Raw genomic sequence first — 20,182 nt, 5'->3', positions numbered from 1 at the left:
CAGAACTTGAAATTGCTAAAAAAATTAAATCTATAGAGAGATGGACCAGATTTTATTCTCTCAATGTACCCGTGTTCTCGTCATGATTTAAAGGAACGTCCTTAAGAGATGTCTAAATGCTTAACGTTTAATCTAGTATCATTACGTCCCTCCTTCGCTGTACAAATTGGTATGGCTCACGGTAAAGAGGCGCCATTAAAAGTTTTAACTGCGGACGAGCACGATCGACCGATAATTGATCGCTTCCGAGTTCCGAGATGCAGCGAACGCGAGTACCAATACGAGTACCATTCTCTGTTCGACGAGAGGCAGGATTTCAATTCCACGTAGCGGCGTCCTCCTTAAATTTATATTCGTTCGAGTGCTTCATCCGATTTCATCGTGCCGTCCCGAACTCCGGGATGAAACGAAAGGCAGAATGTCTCCCTTCGATTGGACCACCCGGTCGCCCCCGTTGTCGATAAGCAGAAACAGATAACGAAGATACTGCCGAACTCCGTAGCACCGATCGAACGGACCATCGTCGCAGCTATTTTCCGTTCTCCCTTTATTTTTTACATCGTTCGGTTTTTCGTAAACAAAAACATCCAGACACGGTGGACATTCCCGTGAAAAGCTTTTCCCTCGACCAATAACAGCGCTCTCGTATCGTGGATCAACGATGGCTGTTATTGTATTTTTATCTGAAGTGTCGTCGGGCACGATTGTTTCTGGCGGCATGGCATGGGTTCACTATTGAAACGCATAACGCAATTTATTCGGTCCTCTCTCTTATACCGGGCTTTTAATCTGCTACACGATAGATCGACGAATCCGATACAAAAGAGCTTTAACTATCGCGATTAAAGAGTTTTAAGATATAAGAATCGACGATGAGGCTTGACGTTTTAATTAACTTCTCGATAAAACTGAATCGTGAAGTGATTTGAATTAAAAGTAAAAAAGATTAAGGATGTATTGGCTATACAGTCAATCCCAAAAGTTTNCTTTTTAATTATAGGAAATGCGTTTTTCTAAGGTACATAAACTTTTGGGATTGACTGTATAGCCAATACATCCTTAATATAGCTATCGACTACTGACACAAATGACTGCACAATGTGTAAACAGTTAGAATAGACAAGAAGGATGCACATGTAATATTAAATCTACGAAGTATAATAATAAATTTGAACACATATTTTCTTATAAAATGCGGAAGTTCGCACACACACCGCGACCGAATTTCCCAATTTCAGCTCGGCCCTAAGCAAGCCACGGGCTTTCGCAATATAACCGGCGATACTTTTGCCACATATTTACCAACGACCAATATTCCAGACTTAACGAAGTAACGCAACGCCGCGCCGGCACTGCAATGAAAAGGGAGGAAACGATAAACGGTCGCGTTTGCCGCGTACCCTTAGAATGGTACGCACTATCTCGTTCACGGCCGGTTTGCTCCTAAAAGAGTCGTAGATTCAGAGACCTAGGGGTGTGCATCACTGCCCCACGAAATACCGTTTATTATCGATCGTCACTCGATCCCCCGGTTCAATGTCGACCCACCCTACCAATACCGAACCCCCCCATCTACCTAAAAATCCCTCTATCGACTATGAGGAAGCACGCCTGCAAGTGTTCGTTCTGTAGCCTTCAGTTTTCAAGACTTTCTTTACTATCTTTACGTATAAAGTTAGTCCTGTGGAAATTGTATTCAATTCGCTCAAGAAAATTTCCTACATTTTAGGAAAAGTTATTGATACGTGAAGCATCAATGTTTTCGTTATTTCTACTTTTTCTCTCCCTGTTTTTATATTGATTGGCACAGGTTTAAGACTTGATTGCACATTTTTGCATTAATTACTATCGATTTATCATTCCGATGCTGTCTAGTATCTCTCACGAAGCGTCACCGAAGTTCTTGGAGAACTTTGACTGAGCAACCACCGCCGTTCCAAGTATTAGTCAAGCTGTCGCGACGGCGCCAGCTCGCAGTTAGATTAGAAACTCCCCCGCGTCGATGCGTGCAATTTGAACACCCGCGAATACTGTCTAACGCGACGATAAATTATGGGAGATTGGCGTCGAGGATGAGTTGCAGGGAGAATTCTAAGAACCGGACAGTTTGTATTTTTATTTTTCTTACCTCGCCCTCTTATTCTTAGTTCCCCACGTTTGAGATGACAGAAAATCGTTTGGCCCCCTTTTCAGTTTCGGTGGAAGAAGGGGGTGCAGACATTAGCAAGGCCCGGCTGGCTGGCACGACTGTTATAAATCAGACACACGCACCCTCTATTAGCACCCCTGTCTCCGACAGGTCTCCGCAACCCTAATTTAACGTTAAACGCTTTTCTGCTAATAACGGCCGTCCGTGTTATTAACTCTGGCTACGGGCCGCAGCGGGTCTCCGCGAAAAATGCATCCTGGTCATTGAGAAGTTCTTGAAACTATCGCGATGTTATCCGGGAGCCGATGAGAATAGTTCCAGAAGTCCAATTTACTCTTAGAACTTTCGTTTGCATCAAACTCGTATAAAATAGAAAATATTTTTACAAGTAATCTTCATTAATTTTAATGAAATTTGATCAACTTTGACAAATAGCGATATGTACGAGTTTAGAAATTTTTAATTGTTTATGTGAACGATCTATTTTTATGGATGAACAGGCACGCGTGCATCAGTATCAGGCACAGATCTCGAAACTGCAGTTGGAGAACGAGTCGATGAGGGGTCAGCTGCGCGGTTTGGAGGCTGCGTGTGCTGGCGAAGTGCACGCCGCGTTGGTGGCACGTCTGGCGACCTTGGAAACGGAACACGCCGCCTTGGCGAGGGACGCCGACGCTCAGCGTCGACAGTACGAGCGGTGCTTGGACGACGTCGCCAACCAGGTGGTCCGCGCCCTCCTATCCCAAAAGGTTCATTGCTATGCTCTCGTTACCACGTCCTCGAGTTTTCTTTTTCTCGTCTCTCTCGTCTCTCTCTCTCCATTTCTCTTTTTCATTTCGATTCATCTTACTTTTCAACGAAACACGTGTCCTGATCATCTGTATCTTCATTTTAAATATTTGTGATTTTTCATCTTCTCAATAAATGAAAAATCTTATTATACAATATTTGAAAGAATTATATTTTAACATTTTTTTTTGTATTCAAAGCGTAACATGTATAATTTATATTGAATAAGTAAATGATATTTTAAACCGTAATATTTTAATATAATTTGCTCCGTTTATTCATCCCATTTGTTCAAGTGTCCATAAATGTTTAACCAACCCATAACATCGATCCTTACACCCGTCTGCTGAGCTGCAAGACTGCAAAGCTACGAATACGTGTACCATCGCATACAAAGTCCATTCATTTCATCATATTTTTTCTAACAAATATATTGTACAATGCATCCAGTCCAAAATATAGTACCTTTTTAACTGAACTGTAGAAGAACTGATAGAAGCCAACTTTATCTGTTCAATGCTAATAGAATTTTACGCTATAGCGCTTATTTGTGTAAGAGATCTCGTTTTATGTCCGCTAACGCGCTTTCTGCCGTCATTTTTAATGTATTTCTTATGTATTCAAGGGCGACAGAACTCATGGCTTTTTATCGTGCGTAGGGTCTCAGGGAAGAAATCGGTGCGTTGCAGAGGCGTATCAGAGAGCTCGAGTCACAGAACCGAGCGCTTTCAGGATTATTGGCCCAGGCCACGAATCCTGGGAGTCCGACAGAGTTGATTCAGGGGATTCTCGAAGCTGGACCAGCTGCGGTCGTAGCTGCGCTTGGTCTGGACCCAGCCTGGGTTCCTTTGTCGAGGCCGCGCTCCCTCAATCTGCAAATTCCAGTCATGGCTGCTACAAAATGTCGAAGGAACAGACCATTGGGTACAGTCAATACTCCACGATGAAAATTCTTACGTGCCTTTAGTTTAATTAATTGAATACCATGTCGAGCCACTGTTATATAAGAATGGAATTATTATTTGAATCAGAAATTAGATTTCCACAGATCCATTATTTTTTCCGTCGAAAATTAGCAACCTGATCGTGATGATAGTAATATGAATGTTATTTGTTGCGATGTAGCCCAGAAACCGTCAGAAGAAGAAGGCAGTGAGAGTCCGGAGAGCGGGAACAGGGACGAGGGTTACTCGACGATGTCCAGCGATGTGCAGGGCGAGGGTGCTCGACAGGAACCGTCTCGGGGGTTGGAGGATCTGAAAGAAGCGACCGACGAGACCGAGGCGGACGTTTCGCCGGATGCACGGCTGGTCGCCCTGGACGCCGGCGACCCGGACGTCCTCTTTTTGCCGTTGAATCTCACCGTAGGGATAAATCCACGCCACAGCTACCCGCCGACCAAAGACTTGCTGCCGTATCAGCATGTAATGCGCAGCTTTTCGGACAGTCATCTATGCCTCAAGCTGACCACCACGACCAATTTCACGCCGTACAAGCTGCCCAGTCCCGTGGGATCTTCGTCTCTGCTTCTAGTCGAGGAGGAAGGTTGGGACGCCGAATACGTGCAACAATGGCTAAGGTATGACTCTATAAAATTATTTAATACAATTGTATTTTAATCCTTGTACTGTTCACTGCACGTAAAAACGGATACATTTTTTGTCCTTTGATAATACATCCGCGAATTTCTGGTACTTAAATTATTTCCCAAGTGCATTCAATTTAAATTTGATTATACAAAGAGCATAATGGATGCGGCGAGTGTAAATCGAGATAAATTTCAGGTTGGACGACAGCAGGAGTGCTCAACAACATCGAGATCTCCTCGAGTTGGAATACGATAGGGCGGAACTGGAAGATTGGAGTTTCTCGTTGTCCACCGAGGACCTTGTTCAGAACGAGTCCGCGGTATGGAAGGAACCCGCCGCCACCACCACTAATACTACCACTACCACTCCTGCGCTTCCAGCAATCAAGGAGCATAATCCTCTGGAATTGGAAGAGGACGCGAATGAATGCTTGTGGAATGGTGCCAGTTACCTTGCCGATAGGACGGGAGGCGAATTGGTAAGAATTGAATATAAAAAAGTGCCGTGCTTTTTTCCCGCTGTCACTGGAACTTCGTTTTATTAAAAGGAAAAAAAATTATTTCCAAGACACTTTCTATTAATATTCAGGTCGCTCTTCTGATGGACGCTAGAGCCACTGGATCATGGCCGTATGCTACGAGTCCCGGTGCTTCCTGGAGCAGCGAGGAAGGAGCGTTCGAGAACTCCAGCAAACGATCTTCGGCAGCGTTATCCGGCTGCAGCGATGATCCGGACTCTCCGTCTATTGGCACTGACTTTACCAGAGACTTTTACAGATTGGTGAAATTTGAGAGTACGAAGAGCTTAGCGAGCACTTCGTCGAGAAGCGGAAGACCACCGCCCGATAGAGAACAAGCTTTGCAGAGCGTACTATCCTTTATTGCCGAGCAGCAAATGTACTTGGCCGAATTACCGAACAATTTGCTAGAACACAATGGTGCAGCTCTTACAACGGAAGGTTCGTCTCGAAAATCTAAGCTGGAAAAATAGTAATCGATCTTTTTAGGACAACGAGATTAAAATTGAATTTGATGTTAACAGTTCTGGAGGAAACGGAGAATAGGGACGAGTGCGGACCCGAAGCGATGTGCTCTGAAATAGAAATGTCCGTCGATCAAAATAGCAGTAACACGGAGAACATTGGTGAAACGAGCAGTAACGACGATCTGTTGGATCAGATAACCGTACCCTCCTTGGCGCCGGAGGAGAGAATAATCAGCGCGGTGGCTTGTAATGGTGGTGTCTCTTATACCACCGTTGCGCCGTCCGAATTGGGCGCCGTTCCCGAAGAAGACGAAGAAGCGGCTACCTCGTCTACACCGAGCACGGTTGTAAGTCTGATAATCACTTGTTCGAATTATTCGAAATGAAATTTGAATTTCTAAAAATTTTATTACGTGTTATACATTTTTTATTTATTTATTCGCTTCGTCTGTATTTTTGCGGAAAAATGTTTCGACGTTGTATGTTCGTATTAGGTGAGTCCGGCAAGAGCGCCGCTATTAGTCGAGGGCAGGGATCGATCGCTGAGCTTTCACGAACGAGCCACGTCGAAGGACGTGATAGATGAACTGAACCGAATGATCAGAAAGGGAGAAGAGAATATCGTCACCCAAGAAACGCAGGTGCCGCTCGAGAAATTGGATCTCGCTTGCTGCTGCCCGACGGGATGGGTTCACGTTGAACGAGACATTGACTTTACTGACCCGAAAGTAAGTAACCGATCACGAGCCACTGTAATTGTAAAAGTATAAATCAAGATAAAATTCTATTTTACAAATTTCCAAGCAGAAACGGAAAGTTTCTTTTTTCTTACTGACGCTTGTAATCCTTTAGGCAAGAGCCAATCTTTTAGACGTGATGTTAGAAAGCAGTGAAAGTTCTTCGGCGACATCGAGCAGCGGATCAGCCGGAAGTGACTCGGGGGATGAACCGCCTGATTACCGTCACTTGCACAGACTACACCGATACCGACGACAAAAGAAAGGTATTTATCGACGGTCTAACTAAATGGTAGAATATATTCTTGTCCAATCTTGCACATCACTCTGAGATATTCCTGTCTATAAACTTTCTTACCTTCCGCTTGATATACTCTGATTCGACAAAGATAAAGAAAGTTATAATGAAGCAGCTCGAAAGCTTGAATCTCTATCATAATATCTCTGCGAGCTTACGATATGAAAAAGATGAAACCGTTTCTTCTTTCGATAGTGCCTCATGAAAGAAAGAGTCGCTTCCGCTTACCACACTCATTATTATTAACATTACTAACAATTACATGAAAAATCACGCTACTATACTCGTTGCATCAGACCTCAGTTGAATTTAAAAAAAAATGAAATACTCAAGTCATATTTCCTGCCATGTTGATCCCTGGTAAATGCTTATTGAGTATATTAGCGTGGGTTTCGACCACGCCGTGCGTTAAGCGGCTTTGATCGATTGACATCCCATCACTGTACAGTCACAAAAAAAAAGAAATATCGGGACAAGAACACAAAACGCTGGTAGCTCTCGCTGTACATAGCCTTTTCCACGTTTTCTGTTCAGATGGTAGCTCCTACGCGGTGTGCTTTGATTGTCACAAGAAAAGCTACGTAGTTCGGCTTAGTGACGATCAGTTTCTGTAACCGACATGCCAATTGGGAGGAATCGTTTCACCGGGACCTATTTTGAGCCTGATCCAACGTGAACTGTACGGCTACAACGGATTTTCTATTGGCTTACTAACCGATCATTAACCAGAGGACGTTAGAACGAACTCGTGTACGGATCACCTTTACGCAATTCCATCTTTACAATTAAAGAATTAAAAATCTCGATGCATAGAATATGTTTGACAGATTCGAACCAGCGAATTAACACATTACGAACGACGCGTTTAAGAAATTTTTATACTTCATATATTTTATGTTTTATTATGTTAAGGACTTTGATAGAGTTTCTATGGTGGTTTCTCAGAATTTGTCCGTAATGTGTTAATATCTTTATTATTCGTTTATTTTTTTTCTTTTAATCTACGGAATAATATTCGTTACGCTAAGATAATTTGTATCTGTAAATTACGTGCAATTTATACTCGAGTATATTGTGCGTCGACTGACGGAATATGAAAAGATATTTCAGAATCGATGTCGTACTTAAAAATTACTATGTAAATAAATTTTAATAATAACACTGTTAACAGCAATTGCGTCTGGAATTGCGTCAAGGGTCACATAAAGCAATTACTTTCTCTCTCATTCTAAAAAGTATCTCTATTTGTTGAATTGATTTTCAACTTTGATAGGTGTTCGACTTTTCTATTTTTCTCTATCATTTCCGTCATTTCCCATATTTATCCAATGAGAAAGGGCTATAACACGAATCTTATGTAATTAGAACATTTAACATAATAATCTTTGTAGATATCTCATTTTCGTTCATTCCATACATATTGTAGTTACTCGTGACAGACAAAGAGCATAGACATACTATTGCTTAATACGTGTTAATCGAAATAACATATCACAGCATCACATGGCATCACTCGACATGATTCTACGAAATAAATTGTCAGACACGTGAATTTCTAAAAAGAGTTTGACTGTCACGAGATCTCATACACACGAAAAGTCGAGCACTTGCCAGTACATGAAAATTTTTTTCGTAGTAAAAGCGTGTAACGCTAAACGCGAAAACAGTAAATTAATAATGTAAGACGTTTAAAAGAAGTTAAATATCTATACGATAGAATTAAAATAAATGAAAGGGGAGAGTGAGGGAGAGAAAGAGAGAGGAACGTGATACGTGTAAGAGTGCTAAGCCGAGCTACTCTGTGTCTGCTAGAGCCGGTATAGGAAGAAAAAGAAAAGAGATCAAGTGAGGTCTGAGGCATGTTGACCCGCTGCGCTTGGTTTCTCAGCATCGGCGGCCCAGGCACACCGTGTCCTGCGACTGCCGTCCACCTGGGGCTCGTCGAGGCCGTCGATCATCGGACGTGGTGACGATTTCTTCGTGCGATACGGGGATAAGGAGCGCGAAGCCGTGGCCTCCTTCGACTTCCTCGACGAGATTGTGGCACCATCCTCGACAGGTTCGAACACCAGTCTCATCGACTTGGACGACACACCGTCTTTGGAGCTTCGCAGCGACATCATGAAGCTTTCTCCACTCTAGAATTTATGCTGGACCTAGCTCGCGCATTAAGCGAATACAGGGGGAGCGGTACTTCCTTAGAGGATTACACCCAAGGATTTATCACAGCGTACAGTCAAATCATATTACGTGAGATTTTCATATTTTTAAATCGCGTCTCGAATACGAAAGAAGACAAATTATAGTTTGCTGTATATAATTACTCCTCCTGTATTTGCTTGTTCTATAATTCAAGGAAATTTATTGTCAAGCGAGAACTCTCGTGAGAATATATAGGCAAACTGATTCGCTCAACTCGTGTGGGAATCCACATGCATCGGATAAAAATTGTATCACAACACATTTTCGCAAGCAAAATGCGTAAACTTTATTATTCGTAAGATGAACATGTTCTGTAGCTACTTGGCTGAATATCAGTATATCAGTTTCATTATAAATACAATTCGTCTTCGAAAACTCCTCGCCTACTCTTGGTATATAAATATAAAACTATTTTCTTTCTACGCATTATGCCGTTTGCCTATCTATAACAAAAGTTCTCGAAGTGTACATTCTACTTTGATTCCCAGCTACTTATTAATTGTTACTATATTCGCAAATAATCAGATCTGTACATATTATACCGAGTCTCCTGTAAATAGCAACAATTGTTTATTTCTCGCTTGCATATTCAAGATATTAATTGCAAGATGAAAAATATTATTTAATTTTGATAAAAGAAATTTGACGAAGTAATCGCATAAGAATTACGTATTTATTACAAGAAGGCATTGCTTCGTTTTCATTTGAGAGCTTCCTCTGAGTACACAACAACAATTTCATTTAAACGATATTATTATTTTTGTTCCTCTTCGATTTGCGTGTATAAAACGTCAGAAGAGACTTCATCGACTGCAAAACGATTTCTTGCTCACAGGATGGAAGTAGACGTCTCAATTAATAGATACGTGCACGTAAACGCTGAAAGATGAGGAACGTCGAAGCGTAAGAGGTGGTCTAAGCATTATTAATGCGTAATATGTACAAACATGAATTACGATGACGAAGTGAATGTCATAGACTGGGACTATGATCGCACTTTAAATGTACACTCGCATATTTCAAATAGTACTTCCATTGTCAGATGATCAGATGATCTAAATGACATCTGTTTCCATTGCGCACACGAAATCTAATGTACACACTCGTAACATTGCGTTCTGTAAAGAAAATGTGAACCGATCAATTACGACGATTAGCGAACGGCGCGTGACGTGAAATGTTTAGGTAGAATACGACTGTTTCTACATTTTTCAAATGGTGACGTATACACGTAATTTATATAAATGTAATGCAGTCTCGCGCATCACTCTTCCGAAATTGAGCTTAGAAAAATCTAGATTAAGGATACTCGATGATTTTTGTACGAATATGAATTTGTACTCGCTTGTCAACACGCTAACGTCGAGGACTCGTAGGTATTATAAAAGAAAATATCCTGTCGCGTGGAACACTGTTAAACGCGTGCAACTTTTCCTTCCGTCTTCAACGAACGAAAAGGAAAGTATTGAATGTATTACTTACCAAATGTAACATAAAATATAGAGGGAGTTCAAATTTAAACGTGCACCTGACGCGACGCGTGGATCGTAGTCGATAGAAATGGAGACAAGGGAGAAGAGAAATCATGGGGAGAACTCGCAACTGGAAAATAGTAATAGAGACGTATGATCAAAACGCCATACGTGGTAAATGTTTCATCGTAATTTGTACATGATTCATACGTTACGTTAACTTGCGTTCGGTCAAATTACTAGGAGAGTAAATATAGTGTGACGCGTTTAAGGTATAAATAAAGTTGATAGAAATCGAAATATTTTACACGTAGAAATAGCATATAAACACAATGGATATTTTCAATAATTGAAACGGAGATTGTACGAACATAAAGTTGTCTTTTCGATCAAATCATTTTTACAATTCCTTATATCCACCTGTGTGCATTACACAAAAAACGGTCTGCTGATCTTCCGCGTGTATTATTAAAATGAACAAAAAAGTAATGACGCTTCAACCCAATAATTATTATTTTTAACTAACAATCATTATGTTAATCACAACGAACGAGTTCCGAAACAAAAACAACTTTTGTTCTACAATCTCGAGGATAAACGTTCAATGATAGATTGTAAGGAACGCGTATAAGTTACGTTTACGTTATATTGAAAACGCGATCATTGCGAGCACTGATTTTTCAATCCCAATCGAAGATGAAGGGACGTGCGATTGGGACAATGTAAATAGAATGTATTATAGCACAACAGATGTAAGTTATCTTCTCTTCAACTTAATAAATAACGACAATATAACGAATGTAAATGCGCATGCTCGATGTTCAATCTAGAAAACCGTTCCTATCGAATATTATTAATACTACATAAATATATATATATGATTCTATCAGTTCACTCGATCATATTGTGCATTAAGATATAGACGAGTATTTCAATAAATAAAAAGATAATTTAATTATATCAATGTTTCATTTGCGTGTAAATAGCTGTACACTTTTATTAGACAAACGCTAACGCAGAAACTGATGGTACGATAATAGGTAATAAATTCAGCGGAAAGGCAAAATAATTTTTTTATCCTAGGTTAAAAGATGATATATTAGTAAGCTTAGAAACTTGGATAAAATAGATTTTATTACGTTTTGAAAAGTATAGTGATTGTGTGCTGTACAAATAACAATATAAACTGTATTTTATAAAAGCATCTGTAAGCAATGTGTAATACTTATCAAAATATTATTATATTATAAAAATACTTTTGTATGATGTTTACAAGACTATGTAATGCACTGTGATTTAGTTTCTCGTTATTGGAATAGCTTAGAATTTTTTAATCAGGCGAATCATAAATTATAATTGATAAAACTTTCTTATTTCGTATCGTTGACGTGAAAGATTAGATTTATGTGCATGAGAATGGTAAGTTGTACACATATACAAAAGTTCGGTAACAAGAACAATTATAAATCTCGTTGAGTCTCTAAAAGCGATTCGCACCAATCATTATTATCGATCTCGACGTAACTACTGTTGACGAAAATAAGTTTATTTTAATTAGAAATGTATCAAAATTAAAAATACATTAAATAATATGTTTACGCATTTGATATCACGTATTGCGGTAGAATATAAACGAAAAGTATTATTCACTGTCAAAGTAAAAGGCACTTTTTTTGCTTTTGTTTTCTACTATCTTACGATTCTTTAACGATTGTCTAAATAATTTGTTTCAGTACGACTGTAACTTCTATCGCGTTATACGGCCGAATATTTAATAGTAGTGTTATCAGTTACATTACTTTTAAATTTCAATATACCCTCCTTCAGCATTCGTCAAACTTCTCACACTCTGTAACCTCTGCGTTCACTGTTCCTGATAGAGTTTGCCAAACAAAGTGCGAAAATGATGCCGATCAACTGAAACATTAAACGTAATAGTGATTTAGATCGAGGAACAGTAAATTAGAACACGTGGCATATTTCAGGCAATCGTGATTTGTTGAAGTATATCACGTTGACAACATCTGCCACTCGTAATAATCATACATCATAGGTTTTATTTAATACAAAATAAACTCACTTCGACACCAGCAACACCGATAGCGACACCGCCGAGTACGGTTCCAGCGAGGTGAATTGCTTCTTTAATTGCATCGGTGCAACCTTTTTGCGCTATTTCGTCCGATGGACAAGTTTCATTTCCTTGTTTACCGCAACAACTCCCGGGAATATTAAAATTAAAATCTCTGGGGGACTCAAGACCGCAGCAATGTAACTATAAAGAGACATACGGTAAATTATTTGTTTGTTTTAAATTCATCCGTATATTTTTTTAATTACATTTAACACGCGAACATGCAAATTCTTGTAATTATTACATCGATCGAATACTTACGCTACTTTGGATGAGATCCACAATCTTTGAGCTCTCTTCGCTGTCACGGTAGTGGTTGAATACATCCCTGTATTTGGTTTCGACGTTGCCATTATTCTTAACAGCCATGAAGGCAAAAACTGCTACTGCCACTTGCACGAGGAGAATAAACAGAAGGAATGACGCGAACTAAAAATAAAAGATTCATTATTATTCTGCACAAACATTTCAGATTGAATTTTAAAGTAGTAGTAATTAAATCTGATTTTTTAATATAGATACAAGAAGAAGATACAACTAGTTTCAGGACGCTTTTAAGAATATTAATTTTTTAGTCAATGATAATAATTGATCAAATTATATGAAACGAAATTTTAACAGTTTGTTATGCACTTACGGTTATTGTCATACAATGGCTCTCCCGGATGGCACCGCAACATCCGAAGAACGATACAACAAAGACTATGCTTCCGATGACAATTAATGTTATCGCGGGGAACTGGAGGCTGGTGTCGAGTTGATGCTGAACTTCTGCTATCTTCAGGTGTACCATGACACCGAGAGTAAGAATAGCCAAACCGCATACCTGTAACAAAATAATAATTTCAAATATAAACTCGTATTTTTAATGTAAGCAGATATAATAAGTATATAACGTCTAAAAAAACATATTTCATTCAATCATCGTATGATATTTAATCGATTCGACAGTCAATTTCCTGCAGATGCAAGTTTCCAAGCTGAAGATCCGAAACAAGTTACTTTACAGCCACTTATTACATCAGATTGCATAATATTAACTGGTTGGCATTGAACATTCTGCAAGTAGATGATACAACGCGCGTATGCAAGAGTCCGTAGGTGAATTTAGGTCATGTCCCAGGTGCGAGACACATGGTGGTTCAACAGACTTTTAACAAAGTATATTTAAGTATGTGAAAAACCAGTGGCTTTTCTCTACAAATTACGTGCAGGAGGAAATTTTATTAATTTCGTAATTATGCAAAGCACTGTCTTCAATATTACTGGTGAGTTGAATAAAATTTATAATAATTGAAACTGAAAGGATCGTGAACGTAAATAGCTCCCTTTTCTACAACAGATATTTGATAACTGAATATGGTATCTTTATCCGAGTACTTTTTTTATTTATTTATAATGACTCAGCGATAAAAGAAAATCAATATCGATGCTATCTGTTCCGTGCAGATGAGCAATTCATCAAGATTATAAACATAAATGTTGTGCCATTGTTCCACTAATTTATGTATTGCTAATATTATTTGTTCCTGATCGGATGATTGCAATCAGTCTTCTTATCACTATGGCTGATACAGAAAAGTTTATTTAATGAAATTATTAAATTATGTCTTTCTACTTTCATCGATCTCTTAGAGACTTTAGTATCTTAATAGTTACTAATTACAAAAATCTGACAACAATAAAATCATACAATAGATTTCTAAACATGATAAAATAATGATCACAGACAGTAGTAAAAAGGGATTGGATTGCGATTGATTATTGGCATTTTTATGACCATTTTAATGAAAGCTGACGATAGTTAAATGTTAAGACGATGAAATAATTCATAGGGAGCAACAGGATCAACGGAACGTATTCCCTTAAGTAGAGCCAATTGCATATCAATACGTATGCAACTATACATACATATGTATGCCGTGTCCTTGACACTTTATGGGAGTTATTTTCTCCGTGTCTCACATGCACATCGTGCTCGAAACAATTGTGATCGATGCTGAGAGCCTGCCATGTGCAGCGTTAATGTTTGTCATTCGGTCTCAGAGCACATTACGTGAATTTATCATTTCGAATCTAGTTTCAACTTTATAGTCGTACGACTTAGTGCCCTACATTCATCACTTCAGTTTGATTAGCTTTCCGAGCTTTAACACGCAAGTTTGGAATTAATCACTTCGTAAGAATCTTTATAACCGAAAAAAATAGAAATGCTTGTGAAAACTGATGAATCAAATAGCTATCTATTTCCGCTGAATATACCTCTTCAGTTGACTATGATTTCCTTAATGAATCCTTTCGTAAACCACGTAAGTATGAAAAAAAAACAATATAACAGGAATCTATAAAAAAGATTCTCGAAGTTACGTCGAATCGATTTAATTGTACTGCATGTAGTATTTGCTGATTCAGTCGTGATAACACAAAGAATACATATATATATTTGATGATCTAATCCCAGTCTTAAACTGGATGACATCATTCTTATTCTACGTACTGTATACCTCGACACTGACTTCCTGTGCACTACGCTAAAACCAATTTCAGATCCATTCCCTTCGTCTGACAAGAATAAACTGAACTAGACACTTCATGAGAAATTGGTTTTGCAAATTGAAGTACGTAAGGATCTGAGATACTTTTAATTCCTTAAATGGAGATTTAAGATTGCTGAACTTCAACATAAGTCTAATTATATGAATTAGGAAAATCATAATTGCGTTACTCAAGTTACTAATTTTACTCAAAGAATTAATTTTGAAATCAGTAAAACAAAATCTCTATATTTGTTGTACGCTATAAATATTAATGATTCATTCCATTGATAAAATGTTTCCTGGAACGTGAATGGTAGTCGGTTTTGTAATAAATGATATATCCATAATCGATCTTCTGATAATCCAATTTGTAAAATTGTAATCAATTATTAAGATAACGATAACAAAATACGAATCTGATGTTTACTCTCTTTCCAAGAAACAGATAAATATATCAGTACGTATATTATGTATAACAAGATTGAGAATTTTATGTATTTATAAAAAGATTAAATATGTCAAAAATAAAGACGCGGCAGTAGTGCATGAAAATATAAAAATATCGAAAGTACAAGTATAGTGGGAGAGTCAAAAGACAACTATCTCATGCATTGTTAATTCCAGCGAGCAGCGCTTATTGGCATGCTATTACTGTTAATTAACGTCATGAGAATGTATCGATGCTCGACAGTGACTATTCTCGCTTGTTAATTGACACTTGGCCATACATTCGAATATTAAACAAGAACAAGCATGAACAACAAATTCGAATTTTATTTCTTCAATCTCTAAAAAGAGGCCTAAAATTATCTGAATCTCTAACAACGTTAGGAAAATCTCGTTTCACTAAAAGTATAAAAAGATTCACGACTTTAGAAAAAGCCTTGAAAGATATTCGGCAAAGCAAATAATGTTTCTCTGAAAACATTATTCTCTTCTCTTTCTTCAGAAGTTTTGTATACGCGTTATTGAATCTGATCGAAAAATAATCGAAGAAGAACGAATAATCCCACCTTCAAAAGAATAGTAAAGTACTGGAAATTAGTATGTTCCAATCGCTATTTCTAGAAGCAGAACCGTGTCGACTTTCTTACTCAGCTGATACGAATCTACAAGATATATTCGAAATCGATTCAAGTGCGGAAAACGTGTTCTTATCTTTCAGATACTATCTAGTTACCACTATCTTTTCCAACCATTCTATTTCTTACGCGTGGTGCACACAAATAGTATTTTAACGCACGATGGTGTCCTTGTCTTTTCAGTCGAAAATGACGAAGACATACGAATTGTGTGGCGACGAGTCCCTCGTTTGATGATTACCAATCAGTTGATTACGAAATTGCATAAAACTATAAGGCGTATTTCACAGAATTATCTGTACAATGTATCGTACATGATAATCAGCATCACAAAGGATATAACAACGGAATTTTAAACAAGATAATTAGATGCAGCGTTTGTTCGATGCACGAAGAGCAAACAGTTCAATCTATATCTAACGATCAATCATCTGATTTCTCTCTCCTTTACCTACTTTTCACACATTATATTAACGTTGATATTTAATCAAGGAAAGAATTTAGAAGCAGCGACGCACATCCTCTGTCGTACTGTAGTGTGTCTTAGTGTGTGTTTCTTAGTCATGACCTTGGCCGCTCTGATATATCTGTTCCATGTGCCAATTATAGCTAGGATCAAAATTTCGCCGTTCTATCGTACCGAATTACTAAATATTATTACTACTGCATTCTATCCACCGGTGACATTGTATCCTACATAGTAGGTTGAAGTAGAAAAGGAAACATTCCGATGATGATGCAATTACGATTCGCGTGTGACGCAATTGATTTTCCTGGTACGCGGTCGAAAATTACCGCGTTACGTAAAAGCATCCATCTGAAAATGGGATAACTATCTTAAACTGTTTAGCATTGTTCATGGCAAAAACTAAATCTAAATATAAACTGAGTATAAAAAATTGTTAAAATAAAATGGAACACGACCCGAATATGTGTGAACGTCTTAAGATTGGGAGAACTTTCGTATGTACAAATCGTCGGATAAGGGTGACGTATAAATTGCGAGAGAGCTTGGTATCATATGCGTCACGTACACCACATAAACGTCGAATTCAATTGCGGTAGGAGTTTAATTTCACACGAGCGTACTTACGCTGAGAGTCCAAGTACGCGTAAATTCTTAATGACGTTGACTCACAACGCGGGAAACCCGATACGATTCTTTCCGTTAAAGGTGGAGATATCACAGGCTACAATAAAACGTTGCACGCGGAACGTTCCATTCTATAATAATTGTTTGCCTAGATCTATCGTTATATCAACACGATCTTTCTTAATGTTTAAACCTATTATATTTCTAAAGCCTATCGGACTTATATCGAAACAGGAAACGTGAAAGATATCATTTTCCAAAAGTATTATAAGAAATCATAATTACGTACATGAAAGATAAAGCTTTAGACTGTGAAGTTAATATATCGCAAACAACATCAGGCAGACGTACAAAAAGTACCGAGGAAAAAGAGACAGATCTTTTTCACGTTGAAGGACATTTACGTGTGTGTTGCGGTACTTAAGTTTAAAATGAAATATAGAAGTGTGCTCTTAACGAGTCATAAAACTACCAAGGACACCATGGCGTGGCCGAACCTTGAGTAAAACGAGGAATTTAGAGCAGAATTACAACCAGTTCCCCTCTGACCCTGGAGAAATGACGCAGTTTCGTCGCAGAGTATAGTGTACAAACTACTCTGAACCAATATCCTAGCCGTGCGTCGTCGTCGCGTCGCCGAAACGGTTAGACGCTGGAACGTCCTTTCAGACTTCTTTACTACCTCATCCCCTGATTCCTGTCTTCCTAATCCTGTTTTGCGAGCACAAAGCCAGTCAACGGTTGAATTCATTAAAGCGCTAACCGTCTTTTAGTAACTGTCTGTTCCACATTTTCCAATAGCTATTATGAAATCAATAAATATTTAAAGTCTGATGATTATTTGTTAATATTCTCAACCTCACGTGTCGGTCTTTCCTAGTTACTTGCATTAGTCATGTGAGAGATCGGTCGATTACTTACGCAAAATATAAAATTGAAAATGAAGATCAAATACCTGACTGGAAACACGTTTCGAAGACTGACATGATCCTTAGCGGGCCAACCGAAATATGCAAGGAACAATACTCTCATTCTGCCTCTGACTCTCTCTTTTTTAAAGTGCATTAAGAAATATACAGTCACTAATCGGAATTCCCTGATAGCCAATGATTCGCTTTCACATTACTTCTCGGAAAGCTTAACTATAAGCATGACTGCTCAGATTAACATGCAAAATGAATTATCTTCATAATTTCATTGTAATTAAATTGTACTGTATCGAATTACAAGGCTTATAAATGCAATGAGCTTACGTGCCCAGAAGTATTAATTAATGATTGCCGGCTATAGATGCTCTAGTATTCTACTTGCACTACTGTAACTAGGAAAACTTCAAGCGTATAACAACGCTGACACAAATAGACTCGTTTCATATGTTATTTAAGTTCTAAATAATATACACGTTTTGTACCGTATCGAAATGTACTTAAATATCCACCAATGCGTGCAATTGTGCAATGTTGAAACATTGGAACTAAAGGTGTCTATAAAAAATTATTATTAGTAATTCGAATTGGAAATGAATAGAAACAAAAAAATGCGAGCTACTGTTTCCGTCACTTAGTCATACTTGACACGGAAAATTGTAATTCTTGTTGCACAATCCGTTAAACAACGACGACAACTAGAATACGCATAAACGTTTTTTAACTACACATACATGCTTCTTCTTATCGCATGACTCACGATACGTTGCTGTTTACATTGGCGTATATTTAGTCAGTATGTGTAAAATATGCCAAGTCAATATACATATACGATGTGACCCACCCCTCACTATCTCATTGAGCAATATTTCATTAATTTTAACAAGTTAAATTTCACACTTGATCTACGCTAAGGATACCGTTGAATTTATTGCGGAATATTTATAGCGCGCATTAATCGTGCGCAAACAATTGCAATTAGTAAGAGTCTGCGACCGAAAGGAAATTTACAGCTTCTTGAAGGAAAAATGGAGCATAATGAAAGTTCTTAACAGGAGGTGATGTAAACAAATCTATATAACAAGAGTTATAAATATCTGAGCGAAGCAGTATACTTTATAATATTTAATAAATATGTAAAGAACAAAACAATATCATCTTGTTTGTCTCAAAAATAGAAATTTCACGGTCCAGTTAGAATTGTTGTTCGTGAAATTAAAATAGAAACGACGAAATAACTATTGAAACAAAACGAATGGATCATTTACCAAATAATACTTAAATTTAGCACACCCACTGATACTACGGAGTAAAAACTGTAGCTACCACGCAATGCGCTAATTTTTTGTTTTCAGTAAATTACCAACAATGCTACGCATAATGATGCAAAGATAACGATGCTCTTACACGTTCAAATATTACTTACAAAGGCGTAGCAGTGAATTATGTACAGAGGACAACGGCAAGTCAATTGAATTTCAGGAGCAGGTTCAATAGTGACGCGACTTTCTTTTTAAGATGATTGTTACGAACAAGTTGGATCAACGGACAAAGACGAATAAGATACTTACCGCGAAAATAAAGTTAAATATGAAGAGCAGATATTTTATCATTCCCATTCCGCAACCCATCTTCGTAGCTTTTTCCCGTTGGGCGACTTTCGATTTTCAAAAGTTCAAGTCCGTTAAGATGCCGGAATATGGCTTAAAGGAGGCGTAGAAGGACGCTCAACAGGTTAGGTTGAAGCAGGGCACAAGTAACAACTCCACACTCGAAGGTTCGTATTCAACTGCCACGCACAAAGACTACTACCGTACTACCGGCTGTACGGCGACGACAACCGAACGAAAACGAACGGAACGAAACCCGTCCGTCCAGTCACGTAGCGTAATAGCACCGCGCCTGTCTTTATCTGACGAGATATAAGAATTAATACGATGCCAATACCAGTATCAATGATTCGTTAAAAAATGGAATATAAAACAGTCGAATTCTACGAAGAGTTCATACGACTCATTTAATTAATTTTAGACTTTGAACGTTTCACTTGCTTGTTATTCGATCATCGATGTGTCGTATTTTTATCAATAAAAGTCGAAACGTATTTGATATAAAATGAATTTTGAAGTGTATGTGTAAAGAAAAAATGAAATATCAATTTCGTCGAAAGGTTCAGTAGAAATCATTTCA

General features: G+C 38.1%; 2 protein-coding genes and 1 long non-coding RNA gene across 10 annotated transcripts in view; 1 reads left to right on the top strand and 2 right to left on the bottom strand.

Moving 5' to 3' along the window:
* Nucleotides 1-11,178, top strand: part of LOC108626429 (uncharacterized) — a 238,215-nt gene extending 227,037 nt beyond the window's left edge. For 4 of the 8 annotated variants that reach the window (XM_026814821.1, XM_018027081.2, XM_026814822.1 and 1 more), the window contains 9 exons: nt 2,650-2,898; nt 3,598-3,862; nt 4,064-4,517; nt 4,723-5,005; nt 5,116-5,485; nt 5,569-5,858; nt 6,006-6,239; nt 6,364-6,514; nt 8,435-11,178. In XM_026814821.1, the coding sequence (XP_026670622.1) occupies nt 2,650-2,898; nt 3,598-3,862; nt 4,064-4,517; nt 4,723-5,005; nt 5,116-5,485; nt 5,569-5,858; nt 6,006-6,239; nt 6,364-6,514; nt 8,435-8,688 (2,550 nt within the window). In that variant the 3' untranslated portion in view covers nt 8,689-11,178. Of the gene's footprint in view, nt 1-2,649; nt 2,899-3,597; nt 3,863-4,063; nt 4,518-4,722; nt 5,006-5,115; nt 5,486-5,568; nt 5,859-6,005; nt 6,240-6,363; nt 6,515-7,080 lie in introns of all 8 variants that reach the window. The other 4 variants (XR_003389391.1, XM_026814823.1, XM_026814825.1 and 1 more) reach the window with 4 other exon arrangements.
* A 398-nt stretch (nt 11,179-11,576) lies between these two features.
* Tspan6 (tetraspanin 6) lies at nt 11,577-19,824 on the bottom strand. The gene is made up of 5 exons (XM_018027086.2): nt 19,564-19,824; nt 12,992-13,180; nt 12,616-12,783; nt 12,301-12,495; nt 11,577-12,137 (listed from the first exon to the last, which is right to left on the bottom strand). Exons 1-5 carry the CDS (start codon nt 19,621-19,623, stop codon nt 12,063-12,065), a joined length of 687 nt encoding a protein of 228 aa, XP_017882575.1. The 5' UTR covers nt 19,624-19,824; the 3' UTR covers nt 11,577-12,062.
* On the bottom strand, nt 15,648-19,551 carry LOC113464540 (uncharacterized). Its single transcript, XR_003389392.1, has 2 exons — nt 18,022-19,551; nt 15,648-17,867 (listed from the first exon to the last, which is right to left on the bottom strand). It is a non-coding gene; the product is annotated as an uncharacterized LOC113464540 (long non-coding RNA).
* Nucleotides 19,825-20,182: the final 358 nt, after the last annotated feature.

Source organism: Ceratina calcarata, unplaced genomic scaffold (assembly GCF_001652005.2).
Source record: "Ceratina calcarata isolate Rehan_Ccalc_2016 unplaced genomic scaffold, ASM165200v1 scaffold40.2, whole genome shotgun sequence".
Taxonomy (NCBI): domain Eukaryota; kingdom Metazoa; phylum Arthropoda; class Insecta; order Hymenoptera; family Apidae; genus Ceratina; species Ceratina calcarata.
Note: the sequence above shows the minus strand (reverse complement) of the source record. Positions and strands in the feature narration are given on the sequence as shown.

Excerpts from the sequence above, each read along its gene's own strand:
- Tspan6 (XM_018027086.2), bottom strand. The coding sequence starts at position 19,623 with ATGGGTTGCGGAATGGGAATGATAAAATATCTGCTCTTCATATTTAAC. Across the intron at positions 12,496-12,615 it reads TGGATCTCATCCAAAGTAGC|TTACATTGCTGCGGTCTTGA; the intron begins GTAAGTATTCGA and ends GTCTCTTTATAG. Across the intron at positions 12,138-12,300 it reads TCGGTGTTGCTGGTGTCGAA|TTGATCGGCATCATTTTCGC; the intron begins GTGAGTTTATTT and ends TTAATGTTTCAG.